The sequence below is a fragment of the Sebastes umbrosus genome, chromosome 8, assembly GCF_015220745.1.
Source record: "Sebastes umbrosus isolate fSebUmb1 chromosome 8, fSebUmb1.pri, whole genome shotgun sequence".
Taxonomy (NCBI): domain Eukaryota; kingdom Metazoa; phylum Chordata; class Actinopteri; order Perciformes; family Sebastidae; genus Sebastes; species Sebastes umbrosus.
The window spans coordinates 30,034,534-30,055,374 of record NC_051276.1 but is presented as its reverse complement, the minus strand read 5'-3'; the positions used below and the strand labels follow the sequence as shown (position 1 = coordinate 30,055,374).

General features: G+C 41.1%; 1 protein-coding gene across 7 annotated transcripts in view; it reads left to right on the top strand.

Moving 5' to 3' along the window:
- Nucleotides 1-201: 201 nt before the first annotated feature.
- Nucleotides 202-20,841, top strand: part of LOC119493451 (transducin-like enhancer protein 4) — a 46,705-nt gene continuing 26,065 nt past the window's right edge. For 2 of the 7 annotated variants that reach the window (XM_037778747.1, XM_037778746.1), the window contains exons 1-5: nucleotides 202-1,038; nucleotides 1,524-1,609; nucleotides 3,356-3,419; nucleotides 3,567-3,611; nucleotides 17,554-17,616. In XM_037778747.1, coding sequence (XP_037634675.1) covers nucleotides 994-1,038; nucleotides 1,524-1,609; nucleotides 3,356-3,419; nucleotides 3,567-3,611; nucleotides 17,554-17,616 — 303 coding nt within the window. In that variant the 5' untranslated portion in view covers nucleotides 202-993. Of the gene's footprint in view, nucleotides 1,039-1,087; nucleotides 1,610-3,355; nucleotides 3,420-3,566; nucleotides 3,612-17,553; nucleotides 17,617-20,841 lie in introns of those variants that run through there. The other 5 variants (XM_037778743.1, XM_037778742.1, XM_037778745.1 and 2 more) reach the window with 3 other exon arrangements.

Sequence of the window (20,841 nt, the reverse complement as noted above, 5' to 3'; positions counted from 1 at the left end):
ACCTAATATTAATATAAAATAAGCCAGTATAGATACAGGAAAAACATATATATATAAAAAAATAGATATATAAGTAAAAAGAATATACACAAGTAAAAGAAATACTATTTTAAAAAATAAAATAAAATCTATTTATATATACATACATATCCCTGTGACATCTTTTAGTAGCAGCCCCACGTGGGGAGTCTGCATAAATTGCATCCGGATGGAGGTGATTGGACAACAGATGGATGATTGGCAGCAGGATGCAGCACTCATCTGTCTCCTATTGGTCGTCTTTAATGGTCGCTCCTCCTGCAGACCACACACCATTGGCTTTGGGGGGCTTGTAGTTCTTTGCAGCGGACGCACATCTGTAGTGCTTATTATCGACTAATAGGAATTAAACTACACGTCCCGACGTCTCTTCTAATTGTTGTGAATATGTAATTGCGCTCGTGTCGACTGGTTGCTTCTAAATTTGGCTTTTCTCAGTGTCAGGACGCAGAGTCAGGCTGCTCCAGTCGGTGAGGTGGTCGCTGTGCTCCTCCGGTGACTGTGTGCGAGGATGTGAACGTTATTAACGGAGGCTGGAACCGATAAACGACGCGGAGGAGCTCACTCTCGGACAAGCAAGGTCACGATGTGTCAAAAAGTCGATGCTTTGTAGAGAAAAACAGAGAAAAAGCAGAGGATTCGTTGTTGAGTGTTGAGCTTTGTGCGCATTTACAGAATAACGCGCTGGAGTTTTTTTTTGGAGAAGACTGAAGACAACTCCTGCTTTTGTTATCAACCTGAATGCACTTTATGAAATAGTGTCTAAGAGAATGATGATGACACAGAAGAAGTCTGAGGATGTTCCCACCACTCCTCTCAACGGATCCTGCACATAGCAAACAGCAAACCGTTCCACACTGACTGACTGACTCTTTTACGCACAGTGGAAAAAGATCCGTTTATGCTCGCACGTTTTGTTTTTCTGTGGATGAACTTTGCACTACATTTTTTTTAATGATTCGAGATCTGAGCAAGATGTACCCCCCGGCACGGCATCCGGTAAGTAAGAGAGCAGCATCAGCATCAGCCAAAGAGAAGCAGTGTGTCCAAAAACAGAGAAGATTAACAGCCTGATGCGTAATCAGTTTGGATCAAGTTTCCGTGCCACTGCGCGCTCTGCACGGACAAACGCGCTCATTGTCAAACTACTGCAGCTGTGTGTGTGTGTGTGTGTTTGTGTGTGTGTGTGTGTGTGTGTGTGTGTGTGTGCGTGCGTGTGTGAGAGTGTGCGTGGGTTAACGTGTAAAGAGACTGAGAGAAACCAAAAGGCCATCCATATCACAGGGGCCTATTGTCATCTCCAGTCTGTGTGCGTGTGTGTGTGTGTGTGTGTGCGTGTGTGTGTGTGTGTGTGTGTGTGTGTGTGTGTGTGTGTGTGTGTGTGTGTCGTGACACTGAACTTTGGTGGCTCAGTTCTTCCTCTCTTCTTCTTCTCCTCCTCCCCCTCACACGCCGGTTTGCTTCGGGTTGAGGTCCCCCACCAGCCGGGACAGCCGTTAAAGTTCACCGTCACCGAGTCCTGCGACCGGATCAAGGAGGAGTTCCACTTCCTGCAAGCCCAGTATCACAGGTGAGAGTTTGGATGGAGCATTAACATGGAAACATCTGCTCATCAGCAACATAGTGATGAAAAAATACTAAAGAAACGTGATTATAAATCTGATCTGTGTGATATTCTGGGTACAAATTAGAGCTGCAAATATTATTCGATTCATTATTGTAGACTAATGGGCATTTTCAAATTATTATTTATAAATAATCAGTAGATTAATCAACCCTAGTATAAACTGAAACCTCCAGAGTATGTGAGAAAAAATGGTCATTTCTGTGATGCTGACCTCCCTTGCACCATTCATGTATGAATCCCACAGTTTGACCAAAAGGTTTTGGGGAAAAGCATGATGCAATGACATGAAACACAAGACAGAAACTGATGTTTGTTTAGGATTTGATTGAGAAATAAAACTTCTTAGTTTGAGGTAAACACCCATCCGGAGATCCCATGAAGTGATTCTCCTCAGACCCTCCGTAATACGCCGGTCCATCTATCACAGGTAAACCCCATCAGCCTTGGTATGCACGTCTCTCTCTGCAAACCCAAGTGGTGTGAAATACTTTTTTACCCGACATGATGAAGTGTGAAATACATTGCCCGGGGGCAGAACCGTAAGCACGATACCAATGCATAATAATCGCCCACCTCTGGCCCTCCTGGTAATTATTGCCCAATCACCTGGCGAGATGAACCAGCGGTCCAGTTTGCCGGCCAATCCTGGAGCTGAATGAGCTGAACCGAGGATAGGCTCCGCTGCATGCGTAATACTGTGATCAAACCTCTGCATACGCGTGAAATCCAAACTGCAGGGAGACAGTGATTTGGTAAAAAAAAAGAAGGAAGGGTCGGTCACATATACACGCTGAATACACAGCATCTTTTTCTTTGGAGATTTTTGTTTGTCTTTAGAAGTAAAATGTCTTCTGAAACTTTCTTTGAGTTAAAGACATTTATGAAAGTAGTTATTCAATCAACCATCACATGTGATTTTAAATACCTGGAGAAGCTTATTGACGTTCATATTGTGTGATTTCTTCAACTTAGACTGATAGCTGAGTAACCTCTCCAACCTTCTGGGTTGATGAAAAGCAAATGAAATGTTCTGAAGATTCAAAATGCCAAAATTCTTCAGCTGATTCTATAATTTACATTTCAGTCACATGCAAAAGTGTCTCAATTAGTCCGTCAGCATCCTAACTTTACCTGAAACATTGCACACCTGCTGATTTTCTCATAAATGAAATGCACAGAAGCTCGCTGTAGTAATACGTTGAGCCTTTCCAGTAACAGACGACATATTTTAAGCTTTTGTGTAACCACAGTTGTAAAATGGATCCTCATTATATGCCTGCTTTTTTGTCGATGGTGCAGTTCGGGCATCCACTCACACTGTAAAGAATATATGATGAGGTTTGTGTGGTCGTTTATTGATCCATTAATTACTGCGCTGCACCTGCTGAGTAAGTGTCTGCAGGGGAAGCTGGTGTGATCCGGCCATCGTTCTTTGTTGCACTTAAATTTAGAAATGCAAATTCAAAGTAACAGGATGTAGTTACTTACTTACAGGCTCAGCATTCTGCAGGTGACATGTTTGGTAAAGTTGCGAGAAAACATGTAAGGTATCTTGTAGAGTATCATGATTTAAAGTCATGAATGATTCCAGGTGTTTTTGTGTTTACTTTTGAACATGTGTGTGTGTGTGGGTTTCTGTGTGTTTGATCGTGTCGTACTCTAACACAACACTTTCCTTCTCTCTCACAGTCTGAAAATGGAGTGTGAGAAACTGGCCAGTGACAAAACCGAGATGCAAAGGCACTATGTGATGGTGAGTTTCATTAACCACGTGTGAGTGTGTGTGTATGTGTGTGTGTGCATGAGTTCATGAGTTCATGAGTATTTTTGGCGTGTGCAAAAAGAGGAACAGAAAAGACACGTTGGGTTGACCACGCTTTGATCTTTGTTTCTTTTTTAGTACTACGAGATGTCGTACGGACTCAACATCGAGATGCACAAGCAGGTAGGAAATGTTTTTTTTACTAGAAGGTTGAAAAGAAAACTGATTCAAACCACAGCGTAGTAGACGTCAGAAAAATGCAGATAAGATCAACATGAGATTTGGGTTTTAAATTTTGTTTTTTGAAATCAGTAGTTGTTGCTGAATTCTACAATATTTATACTGGCCTGTGAATTTTGAGATGATTTATTCATCACCACCAGCGCTACAAGGTTATATCATTAGAAACTGCGATCACTTGATGGCAGTTTGGAATTTTAAAAACTAAAATATCTCAGATTTCAAAATGTCTCGCCATATTTTTCGAGGCCCCGCGTTTTATACAAACTGGCAAAAATACATAAAGTTTCTACAGGGGCTGTCCTCGACTAAAAACATTCTTAGTCGACTTACACTTGCACGATTTTATTAACTAATCGATTGAGATAAGATAATCCCACAGCGGGGGGAATTTGCAATGTTACAGCAGCAAAGGGGACAGTGCAAACATCAAGAGGCATCAGTAAAAACTAGGGCTGTCAATCGATTCAAATATTTAATCACGATTAATCACATGTTAATCGCACATTTTCTGTTCAAAATGTACCTTAAAGGGAGATTTGTCAAGTATTTAATATTCTTATCAACATGAGAGTGGGCAAATATGCTGCTTTATGCAAATGTAGGTATATATTTATTATTGGAAATCAATGAACAACACAAAACAATGACAAATATAGTCCAGAAACCCTCACAGGTACTGCATTTAGCATAAACAAATATGCTCAAATCATAACATGGCAAACTGCAGCGCAACAGGCAACAACAGCTGTCAGTGTGTCAGTGTGCTGACTTGACTATGACTTGCCCCCAAAACTGCATGTGATTATCATGAAGTGGGCATGCCTGTAAAGACATTTAAAACAAGTCCAGTATGTGACTATTCTTAAGAAGCTGAATAGTCCTGAAGATGTGACTCGTGGGTACCATTTTCAAAATTTAGCACAGGTTTGGAGCATTATTTAACCTCCTTCTTCTACAAGCTAGTATGACATGGTTGGTACCAATGGATTCCTTTGGTTTTCTAGTTAGTTTCATATGATGTATCTTCACTTTAGCTTTAAAACTGAGCCCGCTACAACCTCTGAAAGATCAATTGCGTTATTGCGTTAAAGAAATTAGTGGCGTTAAAACGTTTTGGCGTTAACGTGTTATTATCGCGTTAACTTTGACAGCCTTAAAAATAATGCGTTCGTATTTTGATTGTGTTTTACAAGAAGAGCCGTTTCTGGCTGCCTGAATCAGGAAATACAGTCACAACTTGAGAACCGGGGTAAAAAGTGCAACATACAGAATCTGTTTTCCATCCAGAGGGTCAGACGAGTCTTTGAAGATTTGTGGAAACACCTTCAGCACAGCGGTCAGTTTTATCAAACAACCTTCTGGGTCTTTCAAAGATCGCTGGGTAATTATTTTTTAGGAAAACCGGATGCTTAGCTGTGACTTGAATGTAATGGTAAAACATGAGAGGAACAAACTGGGGCCGGAGTTAAAGGAAAGAAATCATCCCCAGAATATACATAAAGGAGCTGCATTTCATAATGGAAACGTGATACATTTTGCAGCAGCGCCGTGGCCTTGCGAGGCTGAATAGTAATTCCACGTGTGAATAATGATTTCATCAGCTTAATTGAAGGAGAAAACGGGCTGAAAAATGACTGGAGTGAATGAGGATTTGGCCTTTAACGAGCCTTTACATTACCGCTGCCTTTTTTTTAAAGCGCGGAAGGTCATTAGCATAAATGTCTGTGTTAACCACACATGAGCTGCCAGCAGGCTAAATGGGCCACGGCTAACCAGCTACACGTTCATTTCCACACAAATGGTGTGTGTAGTGTGTGTGTGTGTGTGTATGGGAGGAAGTGATAAATGCTTGGCCTTTGTTTTGCTGTGTGTGTGATTTTCTGCTTGTGTGTATCTATACTGTGTGTTTACTGTGCTGTATGTGTGTGTAGGAGTATCTGTATATCAGCCTGTATGTACACTATACTGTACACGTTTACTCACTGTAGTAGGTGTGTGTGTTTGTCCGTATGCACACTGTTTATTTAGTCGTGTGTGTGCTATTTGTGTAATAGTGTGTGTGTGTGTGTGTGTGTGTATGTGTGTGTGTGTGTGCTGATATATAGTAGACCTTTTTTTGGCCGTGTGTGTTGGTCTGTGTGTCTATTTCTGTTGTAGCGTGTGTGTGAATGTTGCACACACATGCAGCTTTTTGCCGGCACACTAATCAGACTTGTCTGATGAAATATGGGGTGTCTACTATAAATCCTGCTGTGTGTGTGTGTATGTGTGTGTGTGTGTGTGTGTGTGTTCTTGTACAGCTATCTTTGTGAGGACCAATGTGAGTTTTAGACCTTCAGAGTGAGGACATTTTGGCCGGTCCTCGCCTTCGGACAGACCTTCAAAGGCCTGTTTGTGGGTTCAAATTTGGTTTTAAGGTCCAGGTTAGAATTAGGTTTAGGTCAGGGTTAGGGTCAGGTATTTAGTTGTGATGGTTAAGGTTAGGGTAGGGGGCTAGGGAATGCATTTTGTCAATGAATGTCCTCACAAATATAGAAGTACATGGCTGTGTGTGTGTGTGTGTGTGTGTGTTTATTGGGGGAAAGGGAGAATAAATAAAGAGAGGTAAAATGTGGCTCTGTAGCTCTGTGTGGTGCCCAATGATTTCTGTCAGGAAACAGTTTTGGAGAGTGAATCCCTAATTTCTGCCAGCGCTGTGTGTGTGTGTGTTTATGTTTTTCTTTGTGTGTGTGTGTGTGTGTGTGAGCGTGTGCGTGTGAGTGTGTGTGTGTGTGAGCTCTGGAAGCAAATGATTTCGATGTGCAGGCTGTGTTTGTGTGCACTCCAGCGTGCATGGGCATTAATGTGTGTCTTCTAGCATTCGATATGATGCTACGACGTGTGTGGCTCGTTGAGTGGATGCCGAGATTGAAGAGCGTTGGGGGGTGCGTCGGGGGGGTGGAGGTTGTGGTGGTGTTGAGCTTCAGTCCCATTAAGGCAGTCGGCCTCCGCTACCAAGCGAATTGCTAATATTGCTTGTTTAGCATTTTCTGAGGGTAATAGGCCCATTGATTTTTGGCTCGGCTCTGTTTTATTTACACAGGAGGGCTCTGGTGCCCTCGTTAAAGAGAAATTGACTCATAGATGGAGGAGAGGACGGGCGAGAGGGGGGGCGGGGAGGAGGGGAGGAGGGGAGGAGGAGGCGGGAGGAGGGTTCGAGGGGTGTAGAGCATGGGACTGAGCTGCCAGAGGACAGCTAATCAATTGCAAATTAGCGAGGCTGAAAGAGAAATAAAGCAAGCGAGGGATGGGGAGAAAAAGGGGAAGGAGGAGGGAGGAGAAAGTGGTGAAAGAAGGAAGTAATAAGACGTTCTGATACTGGAGACTGGCAGCGTTTTCAACCAGGTCTGACAACTCATTTTACAGCGGCGGACAGGGAGCCATTTGTTTCATTTTGAGGATTTTGGTCACGTAATGTCTTACTTCTAGAAAATGCATTTAGAGCAAGATTATAAGCACGTTGGAACCTTTGAATTACAGCAAATAAGATTTTAAATGACAGACTTGTAATCATTTCTTAATATTCTCTGATGGTTTCATATAAAGCATTTTAATAATCTCCAGATTTAGGGTTTACTTTAAATGTAACTTCTGTATGTAACAAGAGGGTGAAAATATCGTCACGCTGGGTAAAACTGTGGCCTTGTGTTTTACAAAGGGGTTACAAGATGACGGATGAGATGGTTCGACATTTTGGGAAATGCATTTATTCTCTTCCTTGCTGAGAGTTAGATGATTAGATTGATATCACTCACGTATCTGTCTGGTAAATATAAGGCTGCAGCCGGTAAGCTTAGCTTCGCATAAAGACTGGAAACAAGGGGAAACTGCTAGGCTGACTCTTTCAAAAGGTAACAAAATCCACCTTCCAGCACCTCCAAAAGTCACTAATTATCAGCATTTTATATCTTATATTTAGAATATGATCACCACTTTACCTCGCCATCAGACAGCCCTTTCTGATGGGGAATTGAAGCTGTATATCGCTGTCTTCAAAGCCACCAGACTCCATTCACAAAAACAGTAATTTTACATCGCAGAACACAGAGTCGCTGGTCTACCGCTGCATCGATCAGGTAGTTTGTGTTATTGTGTGACTTTTGGATTTCAATGTTCAGATTTAAATACATAAGGAACACCACTGGGAAGCTACAGAATGATATAAAAACCTAAAAAAAGCGAAATAATGGAACCGCCTTTTAAAGTAATTAGAGGCCAAAAAGAAACAGCTGGCATATTTATTTGTGTTGTCACATATGCAAATATGTCAAGACTGAATGTACTCTTGTTTATAGTCAATCAAGACAGTGTGTCACCACTACTAACCCTGTCAGGAGGAAGAGAGGGTTCATTTTAAACTTTAATAAGGTGAAAAAAATACTGCATCATGTACATTAAGCACTAATTTTGCAGCTTGAGCTGACTGTATAGCGCCCTTTGTTTTCCTTCCCTACCTATCGAGCTGTGTCTTTCACACACACACATACAGTCACAAGGGAATACAGCCGTTATATGGTGGGGTCCATTAGGTGTATTAGCTGGTGGTGAAAAGTGGTGCTGATGTGGTGCTTACAAAGCTCCACAGGGGAGATGGACATCTGATCTTCTATCTGACCCAATCTGACTCCAGGGCTCCTGCCTGATCTAATTTCTCTGTTGTTAGGAGTTAAAGTGAGACTATTTCAGCTGTGTTTTTCTTCTTCATTCTTTTGTGCAACATCTTTGGTGATAAGTGGTTATTGCTGGGGTGTTTTTGTGCTGCGCTAGCTCGCCTTCCCGTTATCACAGAGAGAGAGAGTACCGTAATCCAAGAAGCTAACAGACAGCAAGTAGGTGCTCTCAGGTAAATAATGAAAGCATATTCAGTTCTGCAGTAGCTCTTTTTACCGTTCATAAAAGTCAGGCAGATCACAGCATTTAGTGCATGTTGTTGATCTGATCACAAGGGGGCAAACCATAAAATAAGAAGTGTGATGTTGTACAGCTGCTCACTAGTTTTTCTCTTTTACTGGGGGAATATTTTCTCCAGCGACTCACACCTCGGGTCAAAGATAAATTCAGCGCACATGCTCTCGCCTCTGAGGTTAGCAGGCTTTATGTGACCACAGAGTCCTCTAATCTAGCAATAAGCTCCCTGGATCGACCTGAGTTTGAGTCCTAACCTCTCTGGCAAGTCGTTTCTTGTTATTTATTCACTGTCGAGACGGCGACAGGTCCAGGTCGAAGTCCTGCTCGCTGCAGAAAAAAAAAATCTCTAGGTTTACACAAACCACAGGACACGTTTTGAGGATAAAAAAAAGGAGCCCTGCTTTTTCTCTTTTGGTCTGTGTGTGAACAGACGTGTTGGCCAAACAGGCTGACATCCCCTGCACTCCGACCGACAGTCACGATCGTCTGCCATTGATGTAAAATGTCACCTGAAATTGGTTGTGGAAAAGCATCTCCATTTCCTTTTCTGCTCCAGTGCTTTTGTTTCCTTTTTCTGCGCCAACATCTCAGGTTCAAAACCAATCGATTGGAGGTTCAGTGTAGTTGTTGTTAGTGGAGATCTGCGTCTTTGCTTTACACTTTTTACACCTCGGGGGTTGTCTGATAGTCTTTTTAAAAATAAAACCATTGTAGTTTTAAAGTACTATATTAGTGGTTTTGCATGTTTTAGCCACAAAGTACATTGTAAGGGTTACAACTTTGTCATTATCGATTAATCTGTTTGTAATGTCCTCAAGTAATGCTTGGTCCATAAAAAATAGTAAAAGAAAACCAAAGATAATTTGTTTAATAGCATAGAAGACTAAGAAAACCAGCAAATACCCACTTTTGAGAAGCTGGAGTCTGTGATCTTTTTCTGGCATTTTTACTCAAGACGAGACACCCCAGACAAAAATATTGTTTTTCATGCATTGGTCGCTATTTTCCTTCCATAACATGTCTTCTTTCAGACTAGTGGAAAGAAAACATCCAAAATACACATTAAGATGTTTATTTTTCTACTTTGTCTATTTGCGTCTGCAGAGTCCTCCTAAATACATCAAAATTTGTCATCAGATAATGCCTCATTTGTATATTTAAATATAAAATTTCAGAAAACTTCTTATACAAAAAATAATTGTCTTAATGTGCGTAATGATCTGGGGGAGATTCAAAGTGATATCTATTAGTTATTCTCCTGTAGTGTTTTCAAAATGTATAAAATATCACAATCCATATCTTAAAAGGCTGTTTTCTATAAAAGAAAAGCCAGCCACTTACATCCACCAGACTGCCGAATTTCATTCCTATCTATATTCTGGAGGTTTTAACAGAGGGGTTTGTTCATGTATCATTCATAGCCTGATTTATACAACATTTTGTTCTTTTTTTTAATGGCTGTTGACACAAGTATTTTCTGATTTATGAAGTGATAAAAAGAGATATCCAAAATCACTTCTGTGAAAGCTTTTGACTCTAATATGTCAACGAAATGAAACAAGAATTTCCAACCTGGCTTTATTCAATGCTTAGATTTCTGTTCAGGAAATGTATGCAAATTAGCACACATTTAATAAGATAATGCCTCATTTAAACATACATTTTCAGAAAACTTGTAATACAAAAAATAATTGCCTTAATGTACATAATCAGCTGGGGATGTTTTCATGGTGATATATATTAGCTAAATCTTTTACCCCATTCATCTGGGGTGTCTCCCCTTAAAAAGATTACTTAAAAAATAAATTTCCTGTTGAACGTCTAATTGTTTCAGCTCTAAATTACATATATTTTACATTAAAACCATTAAGAAAAACGTGCAGTTGTCTTCCAGACAGTTTTCATTCTTTTCTGTATGATATCAATTAGCAGATTCAACAGTTGAGCATAAAGTTTGCATTTATTTTTTGTCAAAGTTATACCATGCTTGCCACGCAGTAACAGAATGAAGACTTCATCCATCTCTCTCATCTCCTGTCAGCTCTCTAATAGAGGAATAAAATGCCCCCTTAAAACTTAAAAATCAATAATAATACTTTTGGAGCTTGATAGGTGGTGTTTTTCTAATTGTGGCGTTGCCTAGCAGCGATCTCATGTCCAAGCAGATGTGGCAACATCTCAAACAGCCTGATCCTCACCTCTGTAGCCGTCTGCCATCCATTCACTGCGTCCTTGAACATCCATTTCCTTATGCTAGACCAGAGGAAGAAGCACTTCTTTTATTCATTCTCTTCTCACGGTGCAAACACTGAGCACGGCCTCCTTTGCCCTCAACACATCGCTCTAAGGGACCCTTGAGCAAGGCACTTAAAGCCCAACTGTTTCCCAGAGGCTAATATGTGCCGGGCAGCTCCCCGGTGTGTCTGAATGTGAAGCAGAACCAAGCTCAAAAAGGGCATGTGTGCACAGCGAGTCTTCCCTGGATAAACGTTAAATCTAAAATGAAAATGTCAGTGTTTTAGGTTGTGTGTGGGAGCGGCTGCAGCGCTGTGTTAATCACAGGTGAGTTGAACTGCAGCCCTCCTCAGAGTTCCCCATCTGCTTGACTCTAAACGTCTCTACTGATAGCTGCTCCGACATCCTGAGATATGTTTAACATCATCTATCGCCTCTGAAGTCTTGTCTTAAAAGCTCAGCACAACACTCGGTAATAAAAACACATCATGAGGAAGAATGAGAGCCCTTGGATGTCAAAGATGTTTCCTGACATGGTGAGATAGTTGTCAGTAAGTGAATCGTCAAGCGTGAACATTGAATGAATCGATGTACTCAGTGGAACCTCTTCAGTACATTACGCCTCAAATCTGTGGGAATAAATGACTGCAAATGTCTGCAGAGTGAATATGGCTCAGCTTGAAGTTCTGCTTCTGCACTTATGATTGTTTTTGTTCAGTCTGTCTGCTGTCTGGCTGAAGAGAACATGGCTGCTTTTTCTATTCTGCAGCATCTACTCTCAACTGGAGAAACCTTCACCTGCTGCTTCTTTGGCAGAGCGCACATCTTTTGCCTGAACAAAGACAAATGAAAAAGAAATGTAAGAGTCAACTTTCAGCCTTGGACTGCTGTTCTGTAGCACTGAACACGTCCGAGGTATAGTATTATTGTGAGACTAAACATTATTATACCCCAGCGACAACGTAGTCGGGGTTATATAGCCATCCTCTGTCCTTCCTTCCTTCCTTCCGTCCGTCCGTCCGTTTCGTTTCTGGAGCAGAACTCGGAAACTATTTAACTTAGGAACTTCAAATTTGATATGATGGTTGACAGTGTGGTCTAGTTGTGCACCCTGGACTTGAGGAAGGTGAGCTAATAACAAGCTACATTGTGTTCAATACACTAATTCCATTTGTTCCTAAAGGGCAAAACCTTTGGCTCTACTTTAGAGCCAAATGCTCACTTTTGCCTTGTTTATATAGCGCTGTTTGAACTTAAAATGCAGCTGGAAGTGCTTTTTCATAAATAATGTTGGTGTTTGCATTTAGTGTAAAGACAGGTTTGAAATGTTCTATCTGAAATCTGGTGTCTGGTAGATGTCCAACGATACTGGTCACCATCATCCACTCCCACCGACTGCTGCTACGCAATTTGACTTTTACCTGTCACGTGCATTTTTTATCAATGGCGTTTCAGAACCAGGGACAGCGCTGTTTGTTGTGTGTAGATGTGGCGCTGTCCATAGTACAGAAATGATGATTGATTAATTTCACTGAGGCGGCCGCAGGGAGGGTCTGTTGAAAGATTTTTAATAAAAGACCATAAGCAAATGCTTTTTATTTGAAAATGTTGTATATCAGCCACCATCCAAAAGTTCTGTCAGGCTAAGCTCACCATCGCTAAGCGGACACCATCCCTTTTAATTGTAGCGCCGTCTGCTATAACCCTCCAACATCGCAGCTCTAGTCACACTGTATTATACCCCATAGCTCAAGACCGTGTCCTAGCCTCCATTCAATTGTCTACTAGATGCCCTCAGACCTTTCCACCTGTCCCAGTTACCTGACTCCCGCTTCTAGCCACTCCCATCTTCCTCTGTTGTTACCCCTTTACCGCCCACCTGCTCACCTGTTGCCTCATCAGCTCTGCAGTATATAACCGGCCCATTTCAACTCATTCCCTGTAAGATTGTCCTTGATGCTTATGCCTTTGCTTCACATCTATCTGAACCTGATCTGTTCCTGACCTGCTCACCTGTCCCGGATTTGTTTGTTCGGACTACCATCCTGTTGCCAACCTGTAAGCCTCATCAATATCTTACTGGAGTTTTTTTTAAACTGATTTTTTCACTCTGCATTATTATCGCGTGACAACCGCCTCCAGGCGATCTTGTTGTTAGGAGATGGCTTCTTCTGAGCATCACTAGTTGCAGTGCTGTTTGCATCCTGTTGTTTTTGCTTTGTTGATGGCTTTTCAATCGTCAAGTCAAACCGTTTCCTGTTGCCTGACATCTTGTAGAGTTTATATGACCAAAGAAAATACTGCTGTAAGTTTTGGAAGTCAAATTATTTGTAAAACCGGTACCGAAGGAGCAGAGCCCCGGAGGTCTCCGACCATCGTGCTTGCAGGTCACGTGACCTCTCGAGGAAAGACTGTCTGTTATGTAGTTGTACGTATTTAGCCTTACAAATCAAGAAAGTGATGTTTATCCCCGTGTGCCATTTAGTGTGTGGTTTTCTGCGAGTCTGTGTCTTTTTTCTGTGTTTGTGTTTGGATTGGAGTTGCACTACTGGCACTCCCTTTGGGACAGAGGATCAGGCAATTTCCTGTCGAAAAAAAAATCCTACCTGATGTGGAGAGAGAGAGAGAGAGAGAGTGCTGTATAATCTTTAAAAGCCAACCCTTGGGTTCAGTAAAAACATCTGATGAATACAGAGGAGGCTGTGGAGGTGTGTGTACGTGCAAGTGTGTTTATGTGTAGCATCCTGCCGCAGTGTTGCTTGTGCAGACTGTCTGATGGGTTTGTATCGGTGTGTGTCTGCAGGTTTGCTCTCATGGCCTCCGGGGGCGTCTGGTACTACTGATACCAGAGCAAAGTTCACCTCTGTCAAGGTTATACACATGAAACAAGCCCTTGACACGGAGCTTCTTCTGCATTGGTGTTGGACTTGGAGGAATTAGCTCAGTCCGTGATGGCTTCTTCAGTTGTAATTTAGTTTAATTTAGCTGATTAAGTCGACAAAAACCTCTCTTGTCTTCCTTCAGCTGTCTGTTCGAGAGCTCTCCCCTCTCTGTACTCGTCTAAATACTCAAGAGGACAAAGTCTTGGGTTTATATTCACAAATCATCCATCAGGCTGATGCTGATTGAGGTTCATAAAGTGCAGCGGTGGAATAACTTTCCAGAGATACTGGAGGATAAGTAGCAGAGACCGATACTGGAGTTTTGAGGCTGATATTGATATTTGAATTGAAAAAAATCAGATGGTGGGACAACACACTCTCACTCCCAACTCATCAAATCCCGCCGCTTGGCTAGTGCACCTCGGCATTGAACCATGGCGCTCTAGGCACCCCTCTAGCATTAATTTTGGACGTGTCAGGGACGACATGTCAGTATACGCTTGTCACATGCATAGTGTCCTTTCAAATTAAACTTCTGTTTTCACAGGAAGTTAGGTTAAGGCAACACAAGCACATAGTTAGGGTTAGGAAACAGTCGTGGTTGACGTTAACTTCACTGACTAACGATTCACATGACTTCAGAGTGACTAAAGCCTGGTTTATAGTCGACGTAGTGAAGCTGGCGCAAGGTGCGCTCACCAGAAAATTACGTCATCGCGGCTTTCGCGTGGTGCGTGAAGGCTCCACAAGTTGTCACGCCGCTTGGTAGTGCACCTGTGAATTTTTGTAACTATGCGCCGACTGCGACTTTCATTTCAACACAGACGCCTTCAAGGGAAGACCGGCCGGGCAGGTAGGCCTGCACAGACGTCTCTACGATTGCAGACGTCTCTACGACATGTTCATTGAGAGAGACTGAAGATGAAAGTAACCTGTTGGTGTGGAGTTAGCAATAAGTGAGCTTTACCAGACCTCTGCAGCCCGCTCCTCATCTCTGCTTGAAGCTCGCAGCTCAAGGCTACATAGCACACAGCTGTTATGATGCGATCAGGTTGCATCGTGGGTGCAATGTTGGTGCCAGGTTTTGACAAGGAAGAAGAATGAATGGAATAAAAAAAACGCTCTCTGTGATTCAAACAATCCCATTGTTCTCCCTTTCTGGCTTTTGCTCAACAGACTGACATTTATTTCTTTTCCATTATTCAGTCTTGACTGGTTTAGACAGCAGAGTCCAGAGGAAGTCTACGGCATCTCAGCAGAAATGACACATGATATATATAGCATGCAACAGTGATTTTTAGTAAGTTAATAAACTCACTTGTGCTTGTTAAGTTAGGGGACAGTTTTTAAACAACTAATTATCTGAAGAAGCACATATTTGATGTAGAATAACTCAAGATTGATGAAAAGCTACCAGCTGACACATCTCTTAAAAACATGTGAATTTCATACTGGAGTTGATTGATTTGGCTTCTGTGTGTTCATACTATTCGGTGTGTGTATGTAGATATATTGATCGATAGAAAAGATGAACACATCAGCACTTTTTCATGGCCAAAGATGAAACGCTCTACATCTAGAATGATGATCATGAGTTTTGTATTATTGTCAGTGTAAATTGTGTGTGTGTATGTGTGGGGTGTATTTAGGGCTGCACGATATGAGGAAAATATGTGATATGCGTTAAGGTTGTTGAATATCCTGATAACGATATTACTTTCAATAAATAAAAATGTATTAAAGTGTACTCAGTTCTGCCTTTCTGCTGCTTTCAGTATACTGCTAAAATACAACAAATTGCTTGTTTAATTAAAAGAAACAGCGGAAAATTATCTCCATCATTCTTTTATTGAACAAATTGAAATGTCACCAGTAAAAAAAAGTGATAGGGATTTTTTCGAGTTAGTTGAAAGAGAGCATCCGTAGAAAACAGCATTTTAAAATGTAGTGCAATGAAGCGCAATATCACAGTTGACATTTTGATGACGTTAGATAATGTATTGTGCAGCCTTATAGGTGTATTAACTAAAACGTTTGATTGGAGTGATTAGGTTTGTCTATCTTAATCTTAATCTCATTGAAGATCATCTTCAACCAGGTCAGCAACCAATGATTAGTTTCACTTTTGATAATTCTTACAATTTATTATCTTTTAGTTTATAAAATCTAAGGAAAAATGCCAGACACAATTATCATCACAGTTTATTTTGTCAGCAAATCCTCCCATCTGAGAGGCAGAAGCCAGATAATGTTTGGCATTTGTGTTTGATTAATAATTCAAACATTTAATCGATTGTCAAAATAGTTGCTGAATGAATAGTTGATTCATTTTCAGTCCATCGACTGATTGCATCATTCATTTAGCAGTGCCTTTAACCTGACAAGGTTATACAGATCATAATGCGTTACTAACTCACTCCCCGGTTGACATGAATAAATAATTCTGCTTTATTCAGACTTCTTTGCCGACAATCTGTTTCAGAGAGCTCTTTCTCTGTCAGGTTTGTGTTTTCTGTTTTGGTGACATCGGTGCTACAGTGAGCGCTCATTACCGCGCTGCCTGCGCCAGAGATCATCTTTAAAACACACAATGTGGGCGGCACTTTGATGGCTCGCATTTGTCTGCAGATGAAGTTTCTGGTGGTTTTGCTCTTTGTCGTGACCATTGCTGCTCATGCTATCCTCCCAGTTCTTCTTCTTCTTCTTCTTCTTTTTCTTCTTCTCATTAAAATGCTTATAACTTAAAGGGGCCCTGTGGAGTTTTCTTGTAAACAAACAAAAGTTATGTTTACAATCAGTGTTACTCATTAAAACACCTTGTGTGTATCCTTGAGGTCTAACAAACGTGTTAAGTGTATTTCTTTACTCATAAAACGTTTGCAAAGCCTGTGGGCCAAAAAGAAAAACCCACCAGACATGGGCTGCGATTGAAAAGTCAAAAAAGTCTTTTCCTAACCACTTTTCCTTGACCTCGATGGAAAAGGTGATGAGGTCAAGGAAAGATGAGAAGGAGAATTCATAAGGATTTAAGAAAAGACAACCGCGGTGTTGAGAGAATCCGACTGCACTTAAATTTATAAGCTCCGTAATTATGATGCAACGGCGGCAGGATGTTATTGACGTGGTAAAAGTACAATGTTCTGAAGATGGACTACAAAAGACGCTGCTTCCCAACGTACGTGATTAAATAGCTCTTTCAGATACTGCAGGTCCTTCTGGTGCTGTAACACTTTACATCAACATATAATAAAGGATTATCTGACCTAACGTGGACGAACGGTGAATAATATTATGCAAGATATGCATATCGCTGGTAATCATGAATGGCCGAATGGTGAGTCACTTTAAAAGTTGCGGCCGCAAAGAATTGTGGGATGTTAATGACTCCTTTCCTTCGGTAAAGGATGGTCCAGTGTATCCAGTGTATAAGGAGATAAGAAAGGAAGCATTAAAGCTTCTTTCCTTAACATTTCGAGGATTCAAACAGCTCTCATCATGGCTGCTTCTGAGATACTTCCGGGTCATTTCACTCCGTTAGAAACCTTCCTGAGCAAAAAAGACTATTCGACCTCAGCCACAATGTTTCTAACGACACACGTAAAAGCTTTCAACGACTGAGAATGCATCAAATTACTATTGTTTCACACGATCCGGCCGTTATGTGAGAACAAAGTGGGCTTTGACTTTAATTTAACACACATTATTACGCCGAGTTTGATGTGAGCGTTTTGTAGGTTGTGTGAGGAGGACGCCGCTTCCTCCTCGTCTGTTGATGATGATTGTGTTGTCTGCGCCCACCTCTCTCTCTCTTCTTTTAGGCGGAGATCGTCAAACGGCTGAACGCAATCTGCGCCCAAGTCATCCCCTTCCTCTCTCAAGAGGTAAGACTCAGAAAAACGCCGCCTGTCGCTGCGAGTTAAGACGGAGGTGGGTGAGAAAGAGAGAGAGACAGAGAGAGACAGATAGGAGCCATAGAAGGAGGAGAAGTGTGTGGTGGATTGTGAGGCAAAACAGACAAGATATGCACACACACACGCACACACACACACACACACAGATTATCCTGGGCTAATCCTCCCTGCTCGGGATAGGCAGATATGCTCTGAACTTATTAAATGTCTCCCACTAACATATGCAGGAGCCAGCGGCTGAGCGAATGTGTGTGTGTGTGTGTTTGTCCACCTGCATGCACGTAAAACACACTGTAAATGTGTGCACGTACAGCAGTGGGTGTGAGAGGTGTGTTTCATACATACATATGTTTATTATGGAATCTTTAGGTGTGTGTGTTTAGCTGGTAAATCCTTCCTCTGGAGGAGTTGAAAGTGTGTGTGTTGCGGGGTGGGAACAGCAGGAAGGAGTGAGTGTGGACTCCAAAGCTCTCCTCCAGATTAGCCATGGATTAGGAGGGTTTAGGGTGGATTAGGAATAATGGCATTAGACTGTGGTGCTGCTACACAGCCCTGAGGCCCGCGGAGAGGGGAGGCAGGGACCGGCTTTGTTTTGATGCACGGCCTCGTTTTACTGGCTGCGCATATGAAATGTAACACAATCATATTATTATTATTGTTGTTGTGCAGCAAATCACATCGACGGCGTGTGAGCTCGTGTTTGTTGGAGCTTTTTGTTTTGTCATTTTCTGATGTTGTTCCTTCTTACAGTTTGGTTATTTCGTTGACAGCAACATTGTTGTCACTAACAGGATGATGTATCGAGAAGTAATTGCTCAGGAACATTTGACTGTTATTAGAATTACGCCTAATACTTATAATTGTGCATGTATAGAATATAGATAGGGTTGGGTCTCACACTCTGTATGACAACTGGCGCTGAGGTCCTGGGTCATAGTTGTGTTATGCTCAATCTTTGATCAGATATTTCTTGACTTAAGGGGAGATACTACAGGTGAAATGAATCATATTACAAGTTTTCTGAATTGTTAATATTTGAATATGCAAATGAGGCATTATCTAATGCTAACTTTGGTTGAATTTAGGAGAAATCTACAGATGCAAATAGACAATGTGTAGTAAAATAAGCACCTCAATGTGTATTTTGGATGTTTTCTATCAAAATAGCCCAAAATCTTAAAAACTGACCAGCATGAAAAACAGTGTTTTTGCATGGGTTGTCTCCCCTCATGAATTTGCTGAATGTATACTGCATGTTCTTTAAGCAAAGTTATTATATGCTCATGTTTGTTTGTTTGTTTTTAGGAGAAAGGGTTTTGTAGACAATCGTTTGTAGTCTGCAAGTAATGGTTTTGGTATCGGAGCCAAAACTCAGTCACCATGGTAGCACTGGTATTAGAACAAACCCCTATAAGCCTCAAATCCAGCATACTTTAGTTAATACTAACTAATACATACTGATCTAATAATGTTGGCCATTTTGTCTGATTAAATGCTACAATTACTATCCAATTGTTGATTGAATGGCTCAAATTAATTTTCTTTCTTTCTGTGGATTTCTAAAAGTTTTTGTAATGATTGCAGGAAGCTTTTGATATTTACAGGCTTGTTTTCCCCTGCAACCAGAGCTGCAACAATTATTAGATTAGTCATCAACTAAATGAATCGCCAACTATTTTGATAATTGATTAATCGGTTTGAGTCATTTTCTGATTCCAGCTTCTTAAATGTGAATATTTTCTGGTTTCTTTACTCCTCTATGACAGTAAACTGAATATCTTTGAGTTGTGGACAAAACAAGATATTTGAGGACGTCATCTTGGGCTTTGGGAAACGCTGATTGACATTTCTGACACTTTATAGACCAAACAACTAATTGATTAATCAAGAAAATAATCCACAGATTAATCAACAGTGAAAATAATCGTTAGTTGCAGCCCTAGTTGAAACAGTGTAAATGTGTGACAGTCAGCACTTTACATGGAAGCTTTCAGTGATCCACCCACTCTAGAAAAAAACACAACAACAAAGATGTTTAACAATGTTATGACAAAAGTAATTACCTTTCCTGTTTTTTTGCATTTGAGTTGAACTTGTGCTCATCTCCGTCAGCTATCGCAGACACTTTGAAACAGCGTTTTTCTAACAAAGCGTGTTTTAGACATTTGTTCCTGCATCAAATATCATGTTACAGTATCACAGGTAAACTCTTAATGGCAGTGTGATTTAATGAAAAGCATCTGATTTGGCTGAAATGTCAAACATAATTGTTGGTTATTGAATATCTGGTGTCTGTAATTATTACAATTATTGATAATGATGGTTTAGAAGCTATTTGCCGATACATCCATCAAACCGATGGATCTTTTCATGTGTGTGAGTCACGTCCAGGCGGGTTAGACTCTAGATGTCTGCAGAGGTGCAGCTGAACTCGATGGTCAGGTTCATTTCCACACCGGATAAGCTCTTTCTTCTCTGCCCTACTTTGATGTTTTGCGCTCCTGGATGAATCTTTGCTGCTCTCTCTCTCTCTCTCTCTCTCTCCGCCTGGATCCGTCTTTCTCGCTTCGTACCCTTTGGGTGACTTTGCCCTGTTGGCTGTCTGTCTCTCTTACTGGCTATCTGCCTCTTTCTCTCCACAAATACGTCTGTTTTCTCTGTGTTGAAGTGTTCAGCTACACCATTTTGAGATGTGTGGGCAGGAAACAGAATTGTATAGAATTTATAATTATAGCTGCTGCGCCATAAACATGTTGAAAAACTGATGGATGTAAAATGTTCAACCCTGTCTCCTACAAAATTACATCCCCCATACAACTAAACTGCATTCTTAATTACATTACAGGGCAAACATATTTTCTCCTGGATTACGGTAACAGTTGTAAACAGTTTTAAACACGTGGTTAACGTTGTGGATTGAAACAAAGCAAAAAATGCAACAAAACTACTTTGGTTTAGGCAACAAAACTATTAGTAAAAAGACATCATGGTTTGGCTTAAAATTACTACGACATTGAAACAAAACAACTTTGTTAGGTTTAGGCAACAAAAATAAGTGAACGTTGACTTTTAGTTTCACACTGACACAAACGGCGGTCTCCTGGAGGAAAGTCTGCCCACCCGTAGTGCATTTTCTCGCTTGTTATACTCGTTGTCATTCCATGTAACTTTCATTAACGGTTGCTGAATATACTA